The sequence below is a fragment of the Eutrigla gurnardus genome (assembly GCF_963514095.1).
Source record: "Eutrigla gurnardus genome assembly, chromosome: 7".
NCBI classification, from domain to species: domain Eukaryota; kingdom Metazoa; phylum Chordata; class Actinopteri; order Perciformes; family Triglidae; genus Eutrigla; species Eutrigla gurnardus.
Window position 1 is genome coordinate 29,166,868 of NC_139921.1, and position 16,842 is coordinate 29,183,709.

At 42.6% G+C, this 16,842-nt stretch overlaps 1 protein-coding gene across 9 annotated transcripts in view; it reads left to right on the forward strand.

Annotated features, from left to right (window-relative positions):
* Positions 1-558: 558 nt before the first annotated feature.
* klc1a (kinesin light chain 1a) overlaps positions 559-16,842 on the forward strand; it is a 35,157-nt gene continuing 18,873 nt past the window's right edge. For 2 of the 9 annotated variants that reach the window (XR_014597368.1, XM_084012905.1), the window contains exons 1-6: positions 560-1,018; positions 5,740-6,007; positions 7,252-7,482; positions 8,246-8,324; positions 12,691-12,919; positions 13,766-13,853. Coding sequence is in view for 8 of the 9 variants with exons in the window: in XM_084012905.1 (XP_083869031.1) it covers positions 5,741-6,007; positions 7,252-7,482; positions 8,246-8,324; positions 12,691-12,919; positions 13,766-13,853 (894 nt within the window). In the remaining variant the exon portion in view is untranslated. Of the gene's footprint in view, positions 1,019-4,007; positions 4,126-4,160; positions 4,180-5,739; positions 6,008-7,251; positions 7,483-8,245; positions 8,325-12,690; positions 12,920-13,765; positions 13,854-16,842 lie in introns of those variants that run through there. The other 7 variants (XM_084012910.1, XM_084012911.1, XM_084012908.1 and 4 more) reach the window with 6 other exon arrangements.

Below are 16,842 nucleotides of genomic sequence, written 5' to 3' on the forward strand. Positions count from 1 at the left end.
TTAAAGTGACGAACATTTTAATGCATTAATAATTACAATCCAATATTTTTGACTTTGAAAACGGAAGATTAACCATAAAAAAAACCTACTACTACTACTTAAGTAACAAAAAGTGTAGACATATAGTTACAAATCTGACTTGCAAGGTATTAGCATCAAAGTATACTTAAAAGTGCTCTTTATGCTTCATGTCCAGAGGTGTCATAAGTACACAATACTACAAAAGTAAAAGTACTGATTCAACTTCTTTACTCAAGTAAAAGTGAAAAAAAAGAAATGTACTCAAAATATGAAATATAAATAAACATAATGAAATATACAGATATTTGTTTAAAATGTAGGGAGTAAAAGTAAAAAAGTATTACTTCTTCGTGACTTCCCACCTCTGTTAAAGTTGAAGTATATCGCGGTTAATAAATCTGGCTGCTCACTTGGACCGCAGCTTCCCCTTTAATCCGGGAGGCAGCAGCGATGATGACATCATCACCGAGGACGGGGGAGGGGGGCGCGCGCCGGCTAACGCCATTTTCACGCAGCGCGCAGTCAAGCCAGTCATCCGGCCGGGAGGACCAGCGAGCTGTCAGCTTCGCGGGCGACTCGTCAACTTTTCTTCCCTCCTCCTCCTCCTCCCCCATGAAGCCGCCGTCCGGTTAACTTTCACGGACTCGTTCCTTCCTGCCATGGAACCAAAGGAGAACGGGCTCTCCTCGCATGGCTCCGACTAAAGCCAGTGTTTTTGACAGTTAGGCGGCTAGCTATGTAGCTTAGCTGGTCATCCTTAACGGCGGTTGATGCACTGAAGCCCCCAACAGAACGTATCCCAGCCGGAAACACAGCTTGGATATCGTGTTTTTAAAACGTATTTATTAATATAAATATATTTTCGTCACTTATAGACAAAACGTTGTGGATCAAAGGAACAACACCCCCCCATTTAACAAAAAAAAACGTGATTTAGACGGTGAGATAAACGGACGTTACACTGCAGCTATATCGGCAACGGATGTCCTAGAGAACGGTAAGAATGGCTCCGTGTATTTCTTGGATCTGTATCATTAGCTAACCAATTAAACACTTTGTCCCGTCCGTGTTTATGTCGTTTCCAAAGTGCCTTCTTGTTTAAAAAAAACAACATACATTTGTGACATGTATTGTATAGAGTTGTCCTTTTTAAAGGATGAACCTACTGGATGCGCGCGCTGTGTTTACGTTTCTCGCAGGAATTAGACGCCATAAGCACATTAACTGTCACTGGGAGTGCGACAGTAGCTCTGGAGTTAGCACCGTGGTTAGTCTGCGTCTTTGCAGGGAGGCACTGGCTAACTGGTTCTTCAGGTTAATCCATTTGTACGCGACATAGATGGCGACACACAACGAAAAGCAGCAGTGACTAATAAGAGGGCAATCGTGTCTAAAACATGCACTTGTCCGTCCACCGCCGCAGCCGAAAGTCTTGGTGTCTTGTCATGTGATATGTCGGATGTCCCCTTTTTATTGATATTCAGCGCGGGGGTCGAAGGCGGTGAAAGCTGCCTGTGTTCAGGACACGGATTCAAGTGGAGGGAGGACAGTGGATCCCAGTGTGGTGACTCACAGCTGGGACACACTGGGAGGTGTCTGTGAATGCTTCAGATTTAGGACACAATCTCTTGAGTCTACACTGACAGGATTTTTGTTTACCATAGCCTGCAGTCTTTTTTTTTTTTTTAATAAAAGTGTAATCCACCCCAAGGAAGTCCTCATGGCAACCTGCAGGGCTCCACCTCCTCCAGGCTAACACCCCCCTGCTCTCCTGGGGCAGCCTGTTGGCTCGGAGATCCCTGAAGCTTTTGTGTGCGTTGACGTTTAATGAAGTTCTTACTGTTGCAGTTGCAGTTGTGATTGCTGCAGGAGTCAACCTGAGAAGCATTCAGCTTTTCTGCAGGATGCTCCATGCATGCAAACCAGCATGCAACTAAAACAAGTTGCCTGCCGAAAGCACTGCAGATGGGTGCTTTAACTCATCGTACTTCCAGAGTGCTAATTATGAATTCAATATTAGTCAAACTAATATACTGATTCATCAGGCTGGAAACAACAATACTATTTGACAGTTGTATTTTTTTCTGTTGTTTTTGTATCGAAACACAACATGTAAATAGATGTGCTTGTACTGTGACATAGACACCTTTTCCAAAATACTTGAGACTTCCTTTGTTATTTCTTTAGGGTAATCTCTTGTTATCAGCTGATACCATGGTGTGATGGCACCATTCAGCCAACCAGCTCTTTCATTATGGCGTTGGTGTTATGAGGCTATCAGCGGAGAAATGTCTGTCAGAGATGCACAGAAATATTTGATATTCAATGGATACGGAAGGATTTGTATGTGAAAGTCGGAGAAGTAAATTTCAGCCTTCGGGGTGCTGCAGCAAAGGAGCGGCAGCCACCACTGTCTCTCTAGATAAGAACATCTTAAACCACTTCACTGACACAACTGATCAACTTAATCTCTCGGCCCAAGGCTCGCTCATCGGAATATATATTAAAGTACTTCCTTCATGTCATGTGAGGGCAACGAGGACGGAGACTCATTTTAGGTGCCTGTAGATCCCGATGCCCACCACACACAGAACACCAATCAGTTCATCATTGATCCCCATCACACTCGTAGTTTCCTATGTTTCAGCCGTGTAGTGTCATGTGTCCTCGTGACTGCCTGATTTGTTAACCCTTTCTTGGTCCCTGAAGCTAATGGCTAATGTTGTCACGTGACACGTTAGTAATGGCTTGATTCTTGTAGAATTGTGAAATCAAAGACTTCAGTGTGCTGAAGGACCAGTGACATATATACACATACATATATATACTGTATATGTGTGTATATATATGTGTATGTATATGTAAACAACCATGATCATTTTACAGCGGCTATAATCTCTATTTTATATCAACAATGGATCTCTTGACTACTTCTGTTTCTATCACAGTTCCCTCCAGCTCTTTTAGAGTTTTTATAGCATCTTTCAGCTCATTGAGTTCATTCAGTTTTTTTTCCCGTATTGTAACTTTATTCCTGTGGTTCACCGCTCTCATCAGGGTCGTTTCCACTGAAAAATCTCTGATAAACCCACTTTAAACTTCCTGCCTGTCACCAAACTGCAAACAGGCAAAGTTAGAAACTAGTACCTTTCTCTCTCTTTAAATGTGGATGTGAATAACAACATTTCTCATCGCCTATCGACTGTCAGCCCACACATCGCTGACTAAGATTGTTCCTTCGCTGTGTTTCTTTTCCTGCCACATCCCCCCCGCCTCAGTCATACCCTACCAGTCTCCCAATTACCTTATATCACTGCCTTAACCTGCTTACATGAAGAGCTGCAGCATCCCCGGGCGCCCCGCTTCAAGGCAGCTATTTACATTTCAAAAGTTAACATCAAAAGTAGTTTCTGTGGCTTCTCTTCTCTTCCCCGTTGTGCTTTGTGATCCGAGACTCATCTGATGCCAGAAATAAAAAGCCGTGTGCTGGCACTTTCACTTCTGTATTACGCAGCCTACAGTGGTGGTGGTTGTCTGTCTTGTTCTTTGCAGTTTTGGATGTTCACAGTGTTACAGAGTTGACCTTGCTCTGTGTTGTTTGAGTATAAAACAGGGGGTTTCCCATTTATACCCATCAGGTTCATTTATATTGTTATGTGTAGAAATGTAAGTGTCATTTGAATCTGATTTTTTTTTAAAACAAGTGATGATATTGCTGTATCAGTTATTCTTTCATATTGGGAAATTAGTTAGGCCGACAAGTTCAAGTTCAACGTTATCCCTCCCCCCCACACCAAGTTAATTTCACATTTCACTGAGAATCTCTTAGTGCTGCACAGCTCTGCTCACCTGTAGCTGCTGTGTTTTTCCATCCCCTCCTGCCCACAGCTTCCTGCACAGCTGTCAGCTGATATGCTGCCGTCTGGTCGCTGAGTCACATGGAGCGATCGGAGCTATAGCCTTTCCTCCGTCTGCCTCGTGTGCCTCGGGCAGTCTTCGGCTTCCGTTTTATCTTTCTTCCACGCTTGAACTGAGATGTGAAATCCGAAGGCAGTTCAGGACAAGTCTGCAAATCTGTCCTCACCTGGTACCATTCATACTCAGGTGGGCGAGCTGGCTCAACTCATCGTATCCTTGCAACATTAAGGATAATGTTAAGTTAGTAAGGCTCAAGAGTTGTTATGGTTCTGTATTTTTCACCGAGCCAGGCAGCTGAACATAAATCAAGTAATTATCCAGTTTGCAGTTTCAGTTCGGTGTGCTTGCAAAGATTTATTAGGAAGCTTGCTACAGTGCGGCAAAGGCGCTCAGTCATAATCCTCTTAAGTGTGTGTGTCTGTGTGTGTGTGTGTGTGTGTGTGTGTAATGAATACAAAGCAAAGTCAGGATTGAGTGGGAAGGAGTGCACGTGGAGTGTCTTGACGGTCAACGTCAGACGAACCGATATTGTTTTTGGCGATTGCGTGCATCGTAATAATAACATCCGTTTTACTTGCTACATCTAATAGTCTACCTCCTTATAATCACCAAGGCTGATTCAGGATCTGATTATGTCCTATGACCGCATTATGGCAGCGCTAAGATGCTGATTATTATTGGAGCTATCGTAATCGTGATTATGAAGGTACAGGGTTGTTTTGTTACTTCAAACAGACTATATATTTTCTTAAATTGTGTCATTATTGTAGTTGTTTGGTCGTGATTAAAACGAGCTAGGGAAAGCTAATATGCTGACTAAAGATGCAACACCATAATATTGTGATTACCAAACAATAAAACATTGATAGCTGCGACTCATCGTGGTATTTAAGTTCTGTACTTGTTCCTCACTCTGCCTGTCGTTATCTGTAAACCACACACAACCCACAAGGCTCAGATCTGGTTTCGAAATGTCAACGAGTAGCAAGTTTGGTTGCGGTTTGATTTCAACTTTTCATCACAGCTGCGCCAAAGTCGCTCTTTTTCTTTAAGCTTCTTAAGTGACGACGCCTCCGTTTTTTTTTAATAGCACTTCAAAAAGCTTTTAAAACTAGGACATTACATTTAACCTGTGTTTCTCTGCTGCAACACCATAACTGCTCGTCGTGCTTGCTCAAAGGCACCTTGAGAGCTAAGCACAAACTTTTCTTTTTCCTTCTTTCAACCCAAATTACCCCGACTCCTGAACCAAGAACTGTCCAGTGTGACTTGTTTCAGGTCTAACCTTTTGTTTAAGCCAATGTTGTTTCTCACTCTGAGCCGAGTATTGATTGTAAAAGAGCGACGCCTCGGGCTGCGGTTCGACCATGAGACCACAAAAGGTCAGAACGCAACCTTAAGTGAAACATCTGAAGGTTACGTGTTAGAATTATGCAGTCATTAACGATTTAATCAATAAGTCACACAATACTGTTGAACCCCAGTCTGTTGTTCCGTGAAGCCTCTTTTTCCTGGTGGTGATGTCATCATGTGACATTTTTCTGTAGAAGGACTTAACAAGAAAATAAATCATGAGACGAGTGGATAGTCAAAAAGCTGCTTTTAGTTTCCTTGTTTTTGTCAGGATTTAGAAAATAATTTGCTCTCCTGCAAGTAAAGTTTTGACATCTAATTTTCTTGGTTTGATATGGAGGCTGTCCAGGGACACACTGTAAATAACTGCTGTTGTTTGAACAACTTCAGCCTCATTAAAATGGACATCTTTTTTAGACTTTCCTTTCCCTGTTGTTTAATCTGCAGGATGCGTGAGGACATGTCCACCATGGTGTGCGTGAAGGACGAGGAGGACCCTGGGGAGAAGCTGTCCCAGGATGAGATCATCTCCCGGACCAAGCAGGTGATCCAGGGCCTGGAGGCCCTGAAGCAGGAGCACCACTCCATCCTGGACGGCCTGCTGGGCACGCTGCGCTGCCTGAAGCAGGACGAGGAGGGCGTCCTGGTGGAGGAGAAGTCCCACATGATCCGCAAGTCCATGGAGATGCTGGAGCTCGGGCTTAGCGAGGCACAGGTACGCGTCCCAGAGTCAGTCATTGGTCAGTTATTATCAACTGAATTATCAGGCTTGAGGTTCTGAATATCCGACAGATAAGTGTTTTATTTTCTTTAATATCTACAAAAAACAGAATATATTGTCATTTCAAAAGAAAATAATGAGGGCTGGAAGACATTTTGATAAAACTGAGAGGACAGGGGAGTGTTTCATTTCTATTCTTCAAGAAAATATGTTTGTTGCCACCTATTTGACGGTTTACTCCGATATAGCAAACAGATTTTTACCCTCTTTCACACCAGACGCGAGTTGTCAAAGATGCATACATGCCACTGATGCGTTAATTAGTTCAGTCCACACCGACTTCAACTTCCCGTTACCTTGGAAACCAGCTGCCCTGTCAGCAGCACAGCTCCTGAGGGACTAAAAGGACAGCAGGCAGACAAACTGTCTTCTTCTTCCAGGGTGACTAATATCAGATGTCGACTGTTCTTACATTTGTTAAAATACAGTCGTATCTGTTTTTGTGAGAAAGAGACGGACAGCAAAAAGGTTGTGTCGTTGCTCAGCTGGCAAACTGGCCTCTGAGTCATGCTGCTTTAGCCTCTCATCTCCATCTCCCAGCAGGCTTTGCCCATTAAATATACAATACACTGCACCATGCACACTCTCATATCCACCTACAGCTTTTTGGGTAGCTTGCAGTTATTGTAGAGTGCGATTCATATTTTTTACGCATAATTTTCCTGCTCCAGCACTCTGTCTCTATGCCTCAAACTCTCTGCCTAACTACACCCCACCCAGCCGTGCACCTTACACAAAATATGCTATCAGGTGGAGGCTTTTACCCGCACTGTAACATTAGTGTAACATATTTAGTGCCAGTAGGGAGTGTACTATTATCACTGGCAGAATATATTAATGTCATTTGTGCATTCATATATCATTGACTGTGGTGTTATGATATTTTAAAATACCCTTGAATATCACAGGAATTGTTGGGTTTTGGCATAAAGCCCAGCATGGTTGTTACTAGGAGTGACTGGGACCTAGCATGAATATTGTTATGAGAGGGTTCTAAGCCAACTCGTGCAAATCAAAGTCTATATATTCAAAGATTGTAGCTCAGGGATTCAGGGAATGTTGTCTACTCTATCACCCCAAAGACAAACAATAAACATCCCAATATGTGACACGATTATTATCGAACTATCCAGCAGCTCTGGCGTGCAAACCGACCCCTCCCATCGTCTTTTCTCCAGGTGATGATGGCGTTGTCGAGCCACCTGAGCTCGGTGGAGTCAGAGAAGCAGAAGCTTCGGGCTCAGGTACGCCGGCTCTGCCAGGAGAACCAGTGGCTGAGGGACGAGCTGGCCGGGACGCAACAGAAGCTGCAGAAGAGCGAGCAGAGCGTCGCCCAGCTGGAGGAGGAGAAGAAGCACCTGGAGTTCATGAACCAGCTGAAGAAGTACGACGAGGACATGTCCCCATCTGTGAGTCGCCCACATGGTTAACAAGTATGAGCAGTGATCTTATAACTGAATGAGCATTCCAAAACAAAGAAACTCCGGTGACAGAGTAGGGATTCACCAATCTGATGCAGTCGGCCTGTATCGGCCTGTATTCAGTGTTATAATGAAACCGTTTTCACCAGCAGTTACATTGATTTAGTTACAGTTTCAGTTTGAATGTACCAGCAATCCCTGGCATCATGCTGCTTAATATGAAAATGGCAAAAATGTTCATAAAAAAACACCAAATAAAAGGGTCTCAAGCTGTCCCATCAGTGGCTAATTTGCTCTGGCTTTAAATATTTATGTCAAGTTTATGATTAAGCTCTCTTGTCTCCACGCTAAGCCCCCGATGTTCTGCTTTTAAGTTGCGTTTTCTTTCTTCCTTTTGGAAAATAAGACGATCCTTTATTAGTCCCTTGGCAGGGGAATTTGCAAACAGGATAGTGCAACAACAAGAGGCATCAGTTAAAAATAAAGAAGTACCGTCTCTCCCACTGATTCCTTTCTATTTGAGGGGCTTTTATGTGACTTCCTTGAACTCCTTATCAACAGCAGAGTCAATTAAAGCTATCAGTTTAAACAATCTCAAGTATTTCAACACTTTGGAAATGTGCAAGTCTGAACCACGGCTACAGAACGACTTCATCAGCACATAAATAGTTGAATAGGTGAAGCTCCTTTTTAAGAATTGAGAAATCATTGAGTCATTCATTGTCCTCCTCCTCTTTCACTCCCGTCTCAGGAGGAGAAGGACTCCGATTCCAGTAAAGAGACTCTGGACGATCTCTTCCCAGATGACCAGGACGACCAAGCCCCAGGCAGTAAGTGTTCCTCCTTTCTCTTCACTCCACTCTGGGGGTGATTCTCAAGCATCATCAGTCCTGCACACCCCGATGTGAAATATAGTTCCCGGCCTCGGGACGTAGACATAACTATAGTGGAGTCCCGTCATGTGGAAAGATGCTTTCCTAAAATGTGTGATGGAATAGCTGAAAGTGTGTCCACAACATTACTTACTTTGCAGTTGAAAGGCTGTGACTAATCATGTGCAGGTTTATGTTTGAAAATATATATTCTATTTTTCCTTTTTCCTTATGGTTGCAGTCATTTATTTAGTAAAATGTCCCTGCTGTAAAATTGATTCATCCTCTGGAAACAAAGCTTGAATGTTTGCACCAGCATCACTCATTCTAGTTTCTCCTGCCATACGTTCTGTTTTCCAGAACAGACCTGAAGCCTCATAAATCTTTGTCTCGTCATCGACGTCTGCTTTTACGTTCCCCGCCTCGCTCTTCCACTCTCGCACTCGTTGCTCCCACTCCTCGCGTCCACCCCTTCCAGTGTTTGACGGGTGATCTTTCAGTAGCCCAGACTGTAAAGCTGTGTTGGCTGCAGAGGCCCATTAGTCAGGACCTAGTTTAGCCTGGAGGGAGGCCAAATGGGGTGAAACATTCCCAACCAGACTGCTGTTGTGTAGTCCCAGGATTTCTACAGTGAGTCCTTTTTATGTGGCTGTAGTCAGGTGAAATACTGTTTGGCGAAAGGCCTCAGTATGTGACAGGAGCTTTGGCTTTGAGAGACAGGAAATTAATTAATGAAACATTTTGACATGGCAAGAGGTGAAAGCACATAATTCTGATGGAAGCATTGTTGTTTGGGATGTAGATCATGTAATGTGTAGCGTTTTTTCCAACATCTTCGTCTTTCCACCATTTTTTAAGCCTCTTAAAAGTACTTACCGTGTTTCCCCTTAGGAGCTCTCTTGAGGGCTTAGATGCTTTTTGAATAACTTCATCTTTGCCCGGATCTTGTCTCGTAAGGGGAATTCTGCTCATGGACCTCCTCTTTGTAATAGGAAGCTTTATGCACATGGGCCCAAGACTCCATAAATAACACTTTGTTCCCAAACTTGGCAGTGAAAGCATTTTTTTTTTCTTCTCTTTTGCACCAAGGTGATTCCCATTTGGCTCCTGGCACCAGTTTGTCAGCCAGTTTAAATTGCAGACAAAATGGACAACAGACTGGTTCACACTCCAACTTGTGTAGATCATTCTCTGACTGCCAGCCTGCAGCTCTGCTCACTCCACTCCTCTTTGTTTCCTCTTTCTTAAACTGTTTAATTTAGATTGTATATACAATAACTTACTGAAAGACTGATAAATCCTCATCCTCTGTGTCATACTGCTCTATTCTTTCCCAAAAATGGTTAAAGACCCATCAGTGATCCAAGCTGTGGCACTGGGTGACTTATTCCTTCATTACCATGAACACACACACACACACACACACACTTTAGTTTATTTGACTCGACCCCACTGTTATTGCAATATTAGCTTTAACCACAATAACGTATAGAATAGCTGAGTCCTATGCAAAAGATCAAGAAACAAGTCTGATGCTTTTCTTTAACTTAAGAAAGTTTCACTTTTCTTGTTTTTGCACTGAACAGTTTGGCCTCTGTGTGCTTCTGTTCTCAAAGAAACCAGCGTTTCCACTGTTTTTATTCAGACCAGAATGTGTCCAGTGGCAATCTTGCACTCTCTGTGTTTTGTGGGTGTAATTTTAGGTTTTGTTCCAGACTTTGCTGTGTTTTGGCCCTAAATTATGATTGCCGGTTGTAGAGCAGAGGCAGCGGAGCATGTTTGTTTTGGGTGTCAAATTAGAGGGACGGCATTTATTTAATGTTTTTAAATGGGGAAACTGGCTTCGTCATTTTCAGCGTTTTACCTTGCAGGGTTAGTAAGAGCCTTTGCTGTGTTGACCTGAATGGATTGAATATGAATAATGAAGAGACACATTTTAATAGAATATAGCTGTGAGATGGGTTGGGGAATAGGGAGAGCATAAGATTGACTTGCTAGAGTGTAAATCTCAATAAAAGGTGTCACTTTAGAGGTCAATACTGCATAGTGATTCAAAATAAATAAAATGATGTGACGTTTATCCTCTGAGTTATTAAGATAGTTACTTCAGCATGAGGATAATATATATATATCAAGTCCTGGAGCTGTAAAACGGAGATGGTGGATGAGCGGAAGATTTATTTAGAAAGGTTTTTATCTCGATATTATTCATTTTGTTGAGGTTCTATACCCAAGACTAGTAGGCAAGTAATTATACATTTTAAAAATAGTAGTGGTGGTTTTATTTCGTCTTTGGTTGCCTGCGTTCTTCAGATTAACAGCTTTTCCACCATTAAAAGATGAATTTAAAATTGGGATTTCTTCACAGCACTTTGAAAATAAACTGTTGGTAATTATAAGGGACGGTTGAGATAAAAACTATGTTTTTTAAATTGTGTTGTAATGCAATAATTACGCACCCACACCCATTTACCCATTTACACACCCTTTAAACATGTCTAACTGTTGCACACACCCACACGTTCCTGCTCACACCTCCGTCGGTGCTTACAGTAAATACAATCAAGTGAGTACGTTTGAGGATGGTATATACAACACTTAAAAGACTAAAACAAACATGAAACACATGGAGCGTAGAGAAGCTGTAGTTTTATTGGTTTCACATTTCCAAACATAAATATCACCTCCCTTGTTGCATCAAATCACAGTTAGAAAATAAAGTACTGTGGGGTTTTTTTTGATGGAGTGAAGGGATTGGATGGATGAGAGAGGATGGCAAGGCAGTCGGAGACCTGTGCAGGGGGAGGAAACGCATCAGTGAATGCTGCTTCCACTGGCATTAATCCTCTCAGTGTGAAACGGAGCTGCCGAGACTGTGTGTGTGTGTGTGTGTGTGTGTACGTGTGTGTGTGTACGTGTGTGTGTGTGTGTGTGTGTGCTGGAGTAGATTAGATGTCTTTCCTCTTCGAGCTTATTCACACTGCCTGAAAAGCTTTTGGGGTTTTGGTAAATTGCCGTCGGCAGGAAAGAAGATAATAGTGATGACAGCTTTGCCTTTTATATGAATTGGCCTGAGGCTTATATGCACCGGTATTGTGTACAAAATATTTACATTTCAGTCATTTCACTAACTGTGAGTTACTGAATGAGCTCGTAAATATTTGGTGTCCTGCTCCTGTAGTTTCAGTTGAACCGGCATTCTTTTTTAATGAGGTGTTTCAGAGATATAATGTTGCACCTCCATAAAGATTTTTAATAGAACGATGGAAAGGAGAGACTGTGAACCACAACATACCAGGTTTGAGTCCAGCTGGGGACCTTTGTTGCATCTCTCCAGAGTCTCAGGTCATTTCTTTAGAAGAAATTCCAAATATTAACCGGTTTCAGCTTCGCAGTTGTGAGGATTAGCTGCTTTTCTTTGTCTATTGTGATAATAAACCTTTTTACACCATTTTCTTACTCCTGAATTAGAAGAGTGTTTGTAGATTTTGAATTGGCCTTGGCATGTTGTTGCATAACAATAAATGCAAATAAATTCAAATGGAATCATAAATAGAACATGGAAATACTTACCATTCAAATATGTCATTTAGATGTCTTCAACATGATTACGCAGCTAAGAAAATAGTTGTGAACTGCAGTTGGAATGACGTCCTTTTGTATGTGGATGAAAACAAAACGAATGTTGTTGTTAGTAGCTGGTAATGGATATAAATCAGTTGAGTATTGCTTTGCCGTGTTCTGGTTGCTGTGGTGCGGTCGGCGTTTCCAACTCCAAACCCCACCTGCTCGGCTTCAGAGTAAATATAGAACTGCCTGCTTTTTTTTATAAGAAACCCAATGAGGTGGTTTCCTGACCTCTTGCTCAAACACACACACACACACACACACACTTATAGACAGACGGGCAGACAGCATGTCATGAGAGACATTCCTCATCGTGTCCTCCTGACCCCGTTAAACGTGACCCACAGAAACCAGCGGCTGGGCATCGCAGCAGAATGAGAGCATTGTTTATGTGTGAATTATTTTATTTGCAGGCCGTTAACCGCCGGCTTTGACCCGTTTGTAGGAACACAAATAACTTGAGGGCTATTAAAATGAACTTGGAGGCAAGATGTGATATTTAAAACAAAGGTTGAGTTGATTCATATTCCATGTAACCGGTTTATTTTTAAACAGAAAAGGGACTAAATTAACCCACAAGGAAGTGCAGTCAAGTAGAGAAATCACATACATAGTAGTGCAAAATAAAATTATTATAATCTTATTTGCCATCTCTGTGTAGCTTTGTGTCTTATCTTTTCTTTCTCTTTCTCTGCAGTCCAGCCGACTCACGGCAGCGCCGCTGCAGCGGCTGCCCAGCAGGGAGGCTACGAGATCCCGGCCCGCCTCAGGACCCTCCACAACCTGGTGATCCAGTACGCCTCCCAGGGCAGGTACGAGGTGGCTGTGCCCCTCTGCAAACAGGCCCTGGAGGACCTGGAGAAGACCTCTGGACACGACCACCCGGATGTGGCCACCATGCTCAATATCCTCGCCCTTGTTTACAGGTGGGTCTGTCGGATCGTTTATCTTGGTCCAGGAGTTCCAAACTGAGTTTACGTCATCTGATTTGTGACTTATTTAATAGATTTTTAATATGAAGTAAAACATTTTTCTCCGTGAAGATCAGCAATTACTCTTCTGTTTCTGAGATCACACTGATAGCAGCATGAAAACAAGTCTTTACTAGCTTGTAAATCCTTAAAGTCCTGCTCCACTCTGACTATTTTACCTTCCCAGGATTTCAGAATGAAGTAGAAGCCTGTTAGTTATCATTTCCATTAATTCCATATCATTCCATAAAGATGTGATAATGGTTACATCATGTTGGCTTTTTGTCACCCTCACAACACGCTGGCATGTCCCTCGAAACCTTGGGCTAGCAACCCTGCAGGCATAGTGTGATGGGCCTTTTATAGGACCTCCCAAATGTTAGTTGGATGCCTTTCTACATTAGAAGTGGAACAAAGCAAACATAGCAGACACAGCCAAGGATTTACCGTACTGTAATAGAACTGGGGAAGTGTTAATTTCCCAGCTCAAGAAGAAAAGAACAAAAAAAGACTGACACACTAGAGGGTTGGACCTGTGTTCCTTACTTCCACAAATCTTATCCACTGAATAGTCGGTGCAGTGAATAGTCAGGAATGAGAGACTGGGTCGACTTGTTTTCAGCAGACTGTTGCATTGACTGTGGGAACTGCTGCAAAGCTATTCGGACCATGTCACCTGAAAATAATGGGCTGCTAGTAGAAATCGTTAGCATAGTTTATGTTTCTTTTCTTTCTTCGCTTGTGTGTCGAACCGGGTCTGGTGTGTTTCTGTCTGACTCTGTCCACTGCTGTCCGTTTCAGGGATCAGAACAAATACAAGGAGGCAGCCAACCTGCTGAATGATGCTCTGGCCATCAGGGAGAAGACTCTCGGCAGGGACCATCCAGCTGTGAGTGCATCTGTCTCTGCATAACACCAATAACCCATTCAGTTATTCAGCTCTGCTCTTTCTTTTCTGGGTTTTTTGCTAGATTCAGGTTTATCTGAATTAAAGAGATGTCTCATCCTGCATCTCATTTCAACACATTGGTTTTTAGGGTAGATTGTCCTTGCTGCCACCTGTACAATAATAAAGGGGGGATTTAATTTGTTTGGAAAGGTGTATTTTGCTAAGGTAGATGAGAATCACGTTTCTGCGGCAAATATGAAGCGACAGAAATTAGGTTGTTAGCATAAAGACTAGAAACCGCTAGTATCCGCAGCCTACCACTCCCTCCAAATATCACCTGTTAATACATTACAACCAAAAAGGAAGCATAAAAACAATAAGGAGGTGATGTGTTGCAGTTAGTGGGCTGTTTTTGTTCATTTTGGAGCCGTTTCCAGTTCTCATGTAGCTAAGCGGTCGCTGGCGGTAGCTTCATATTTACAGCACAGACATGAGTGGTATTGATCTTCTCATCTCCCCCAGCAACAAAAACATCATACTATTACTTAATATAAATGACTCTGATTGCTGGCTGGAGTATAATAAACACTTTAACCCGAGTTAGTAAAGTTAATGGAAAAGAAAATAAGCGTTCTTTATCTTCTATTAGAGTCGCTCTGTTATTACCCTTTAATCTACACCTGTTTTTGGCTGCTGCAGTGTTTAAATGTCTCGTCCTGCTTCCCTTCATGTAACACATGAGAACACTGACAGCCCTATTAACAATGCAGCCGAAGTAGTGTTTGAAAGCCTTGAGGCATTTATTAATATTAAAGGATGTGAAGCTGTGAGTGTATTTCATAGATGCTAAGTGGTGCTCCTGATGCAATGTACTCATTTTTTAAATTTTCTTTATAAAAGTGTAATCCTTATCCATTTTAGAATAAAGTTTGTCAGTCACGGTAAATACAACAACTTCTGAACTACTGATGAAGAGACAGTAGTCTGCGACATCTCTTGGGACATTTAGGCTGCGTTCAGGCTCCTTATACATTTGAACTAAACCTGTCTTTATTGCATTTCACTCACCTTTTAATATATTTGTCCAAGATTGTGAGTGCGGCCCAGAACGATCCCAGTGACCCACTCCTGTCCTCAGACTCCATTAACCTCTGTTTTGTCAAGTGTGACTGTAAAGGTACAGCAGGTCTACTAACTGTGTTAACCCCAGCAGGCCTGTGTCTCCACAGTCTGGACCTTCATCACTCTCCACTTTGTGAAACTGAGGTTAGCCCGCCCCTCTCCCACCTCCATCCTCTCATCCTGCCCTCAGGCCCTGATCATTCTTTTCCACAAAGGAAGTGATTTCTCTAAAGTGATTTTTAGCATCAGAAAAATCATAGTTTTGTCAACACGATAGCCCGTTATCTCATCTGACACTGATTCCTCTCACCATTTTATATTTATTTATTTAAATGCAGCTGCCTCTTGGTATCTTCCTCCTGCAGAATTTCTGATATTCTTAATCTCTCAATCACTTTAATACTCATTTCTTTTTGCCCTTTTTTGTGAATGTTCACTATTGAAAAGGGGTATTTGTTGAGAAATGTGACCTCGTGTATTAATGCCTGAATCAGGTTTGTGCTCGTTATGTGTGTACCAACTCACGTACACGGTGTTTGCATAAGAGCTGGATGGGTGGTCTGGAGCTTTAGAACTACAGTTTCAGTGACTATATCTGTAGAACGAGCATGAAATCTATTTTACCCACACCCAGAGATGCAGCAGATCAGACAGTCAGCCATGAGGCCGTGGTGCGTGAGCTCTGGATGCGTGAAATACGCAACCGAAGGCAGAGTTACACCCACAGTCCACGTACGGTGGATCAGATTAGGTGGCTGGTACAGGTTAGACCTATGAAAACTGGATCCTTGGAATGTGCGGGGGAAGAGGCTGAGGCTAGGGCGGAGGCCTGGAGTGGCTATTGAACTAAAATCCTGGAGATGTTGAATTCCTTCCAGGGAAAGGCATGGGAATAGTTAAGCTGAGTGTCCCAGAGAACAAGAGGGTCGCAGACAAGAAGCCTCTTCATGTGGTTTTGCATCATAAAGCACTTTGAAGTGTCAGAGTCTCGAAGTGGCTTCCTCCTGGAAAGGGTGGGGACTTTCTGGATCTGCAGGTGGAGACTGGCTGGGAGGAACTGATCTGGATCTGATCTGTTACGGAACAAAAACAAACACTTTCAAGCATGGAGTACTTTACCGTCTACTCCTACTGTCCGTCTATAATTATTAAGTGCAGAGCCGACCCAAGATCCCCTCCTGCTGAGACTCGACCTGCACATGAAAAGCATATTCAGCTGCATTCAAGTCATGAGGCCGTGCATGTTTTTATGTCGGCGACAGAACAGATGGGCTCCGGATTTACACACATAACTGATTTCAGATATGTTGTTTATATATTATTATGTTGTCAAGTATTGAGCCTTTGAGCTCAAAGCAGCACATTTACTGGATGAACACGCTGCTCACATGAAGCAGCTGCTACAGACCATGTGTGGGTCCAACACCAGGCTGTTTTAAATTATTGTCAGGCCGTGTCTTGAACAATGACTTTAATGAGGTGCCGTTTTGAAATCTGCTCATGGTATGTTTCTAATTTCTGTCAAAGATGGATGATCAACTTTGAATCTGCTGTTGTATATCTGTATGTCTTGAACAAGCGTACAACATTATTCTTATATTTGAGGCTGTTTGGGATCATCTTCATCTTTTAGAGTGTGTTATAATAGATTATGAAGGGAAAGTGAGATTCCTAATCATAAATTATGCTGAACAAAAATATAATAGGACTAAAGTTGTGGAAAAAGTGAGTAAAAGTGCAATAGCGTTGTCTTTCTGCACTGTCCTCCGTTTCCCCAAATGTGTCTTCCTGTTACACTCCCTTCCCTTTATCACTGCTCCACTCCTGAATGAGCTCCCCCTTCTCCGGTCACCTCCCTCCTTCCTTC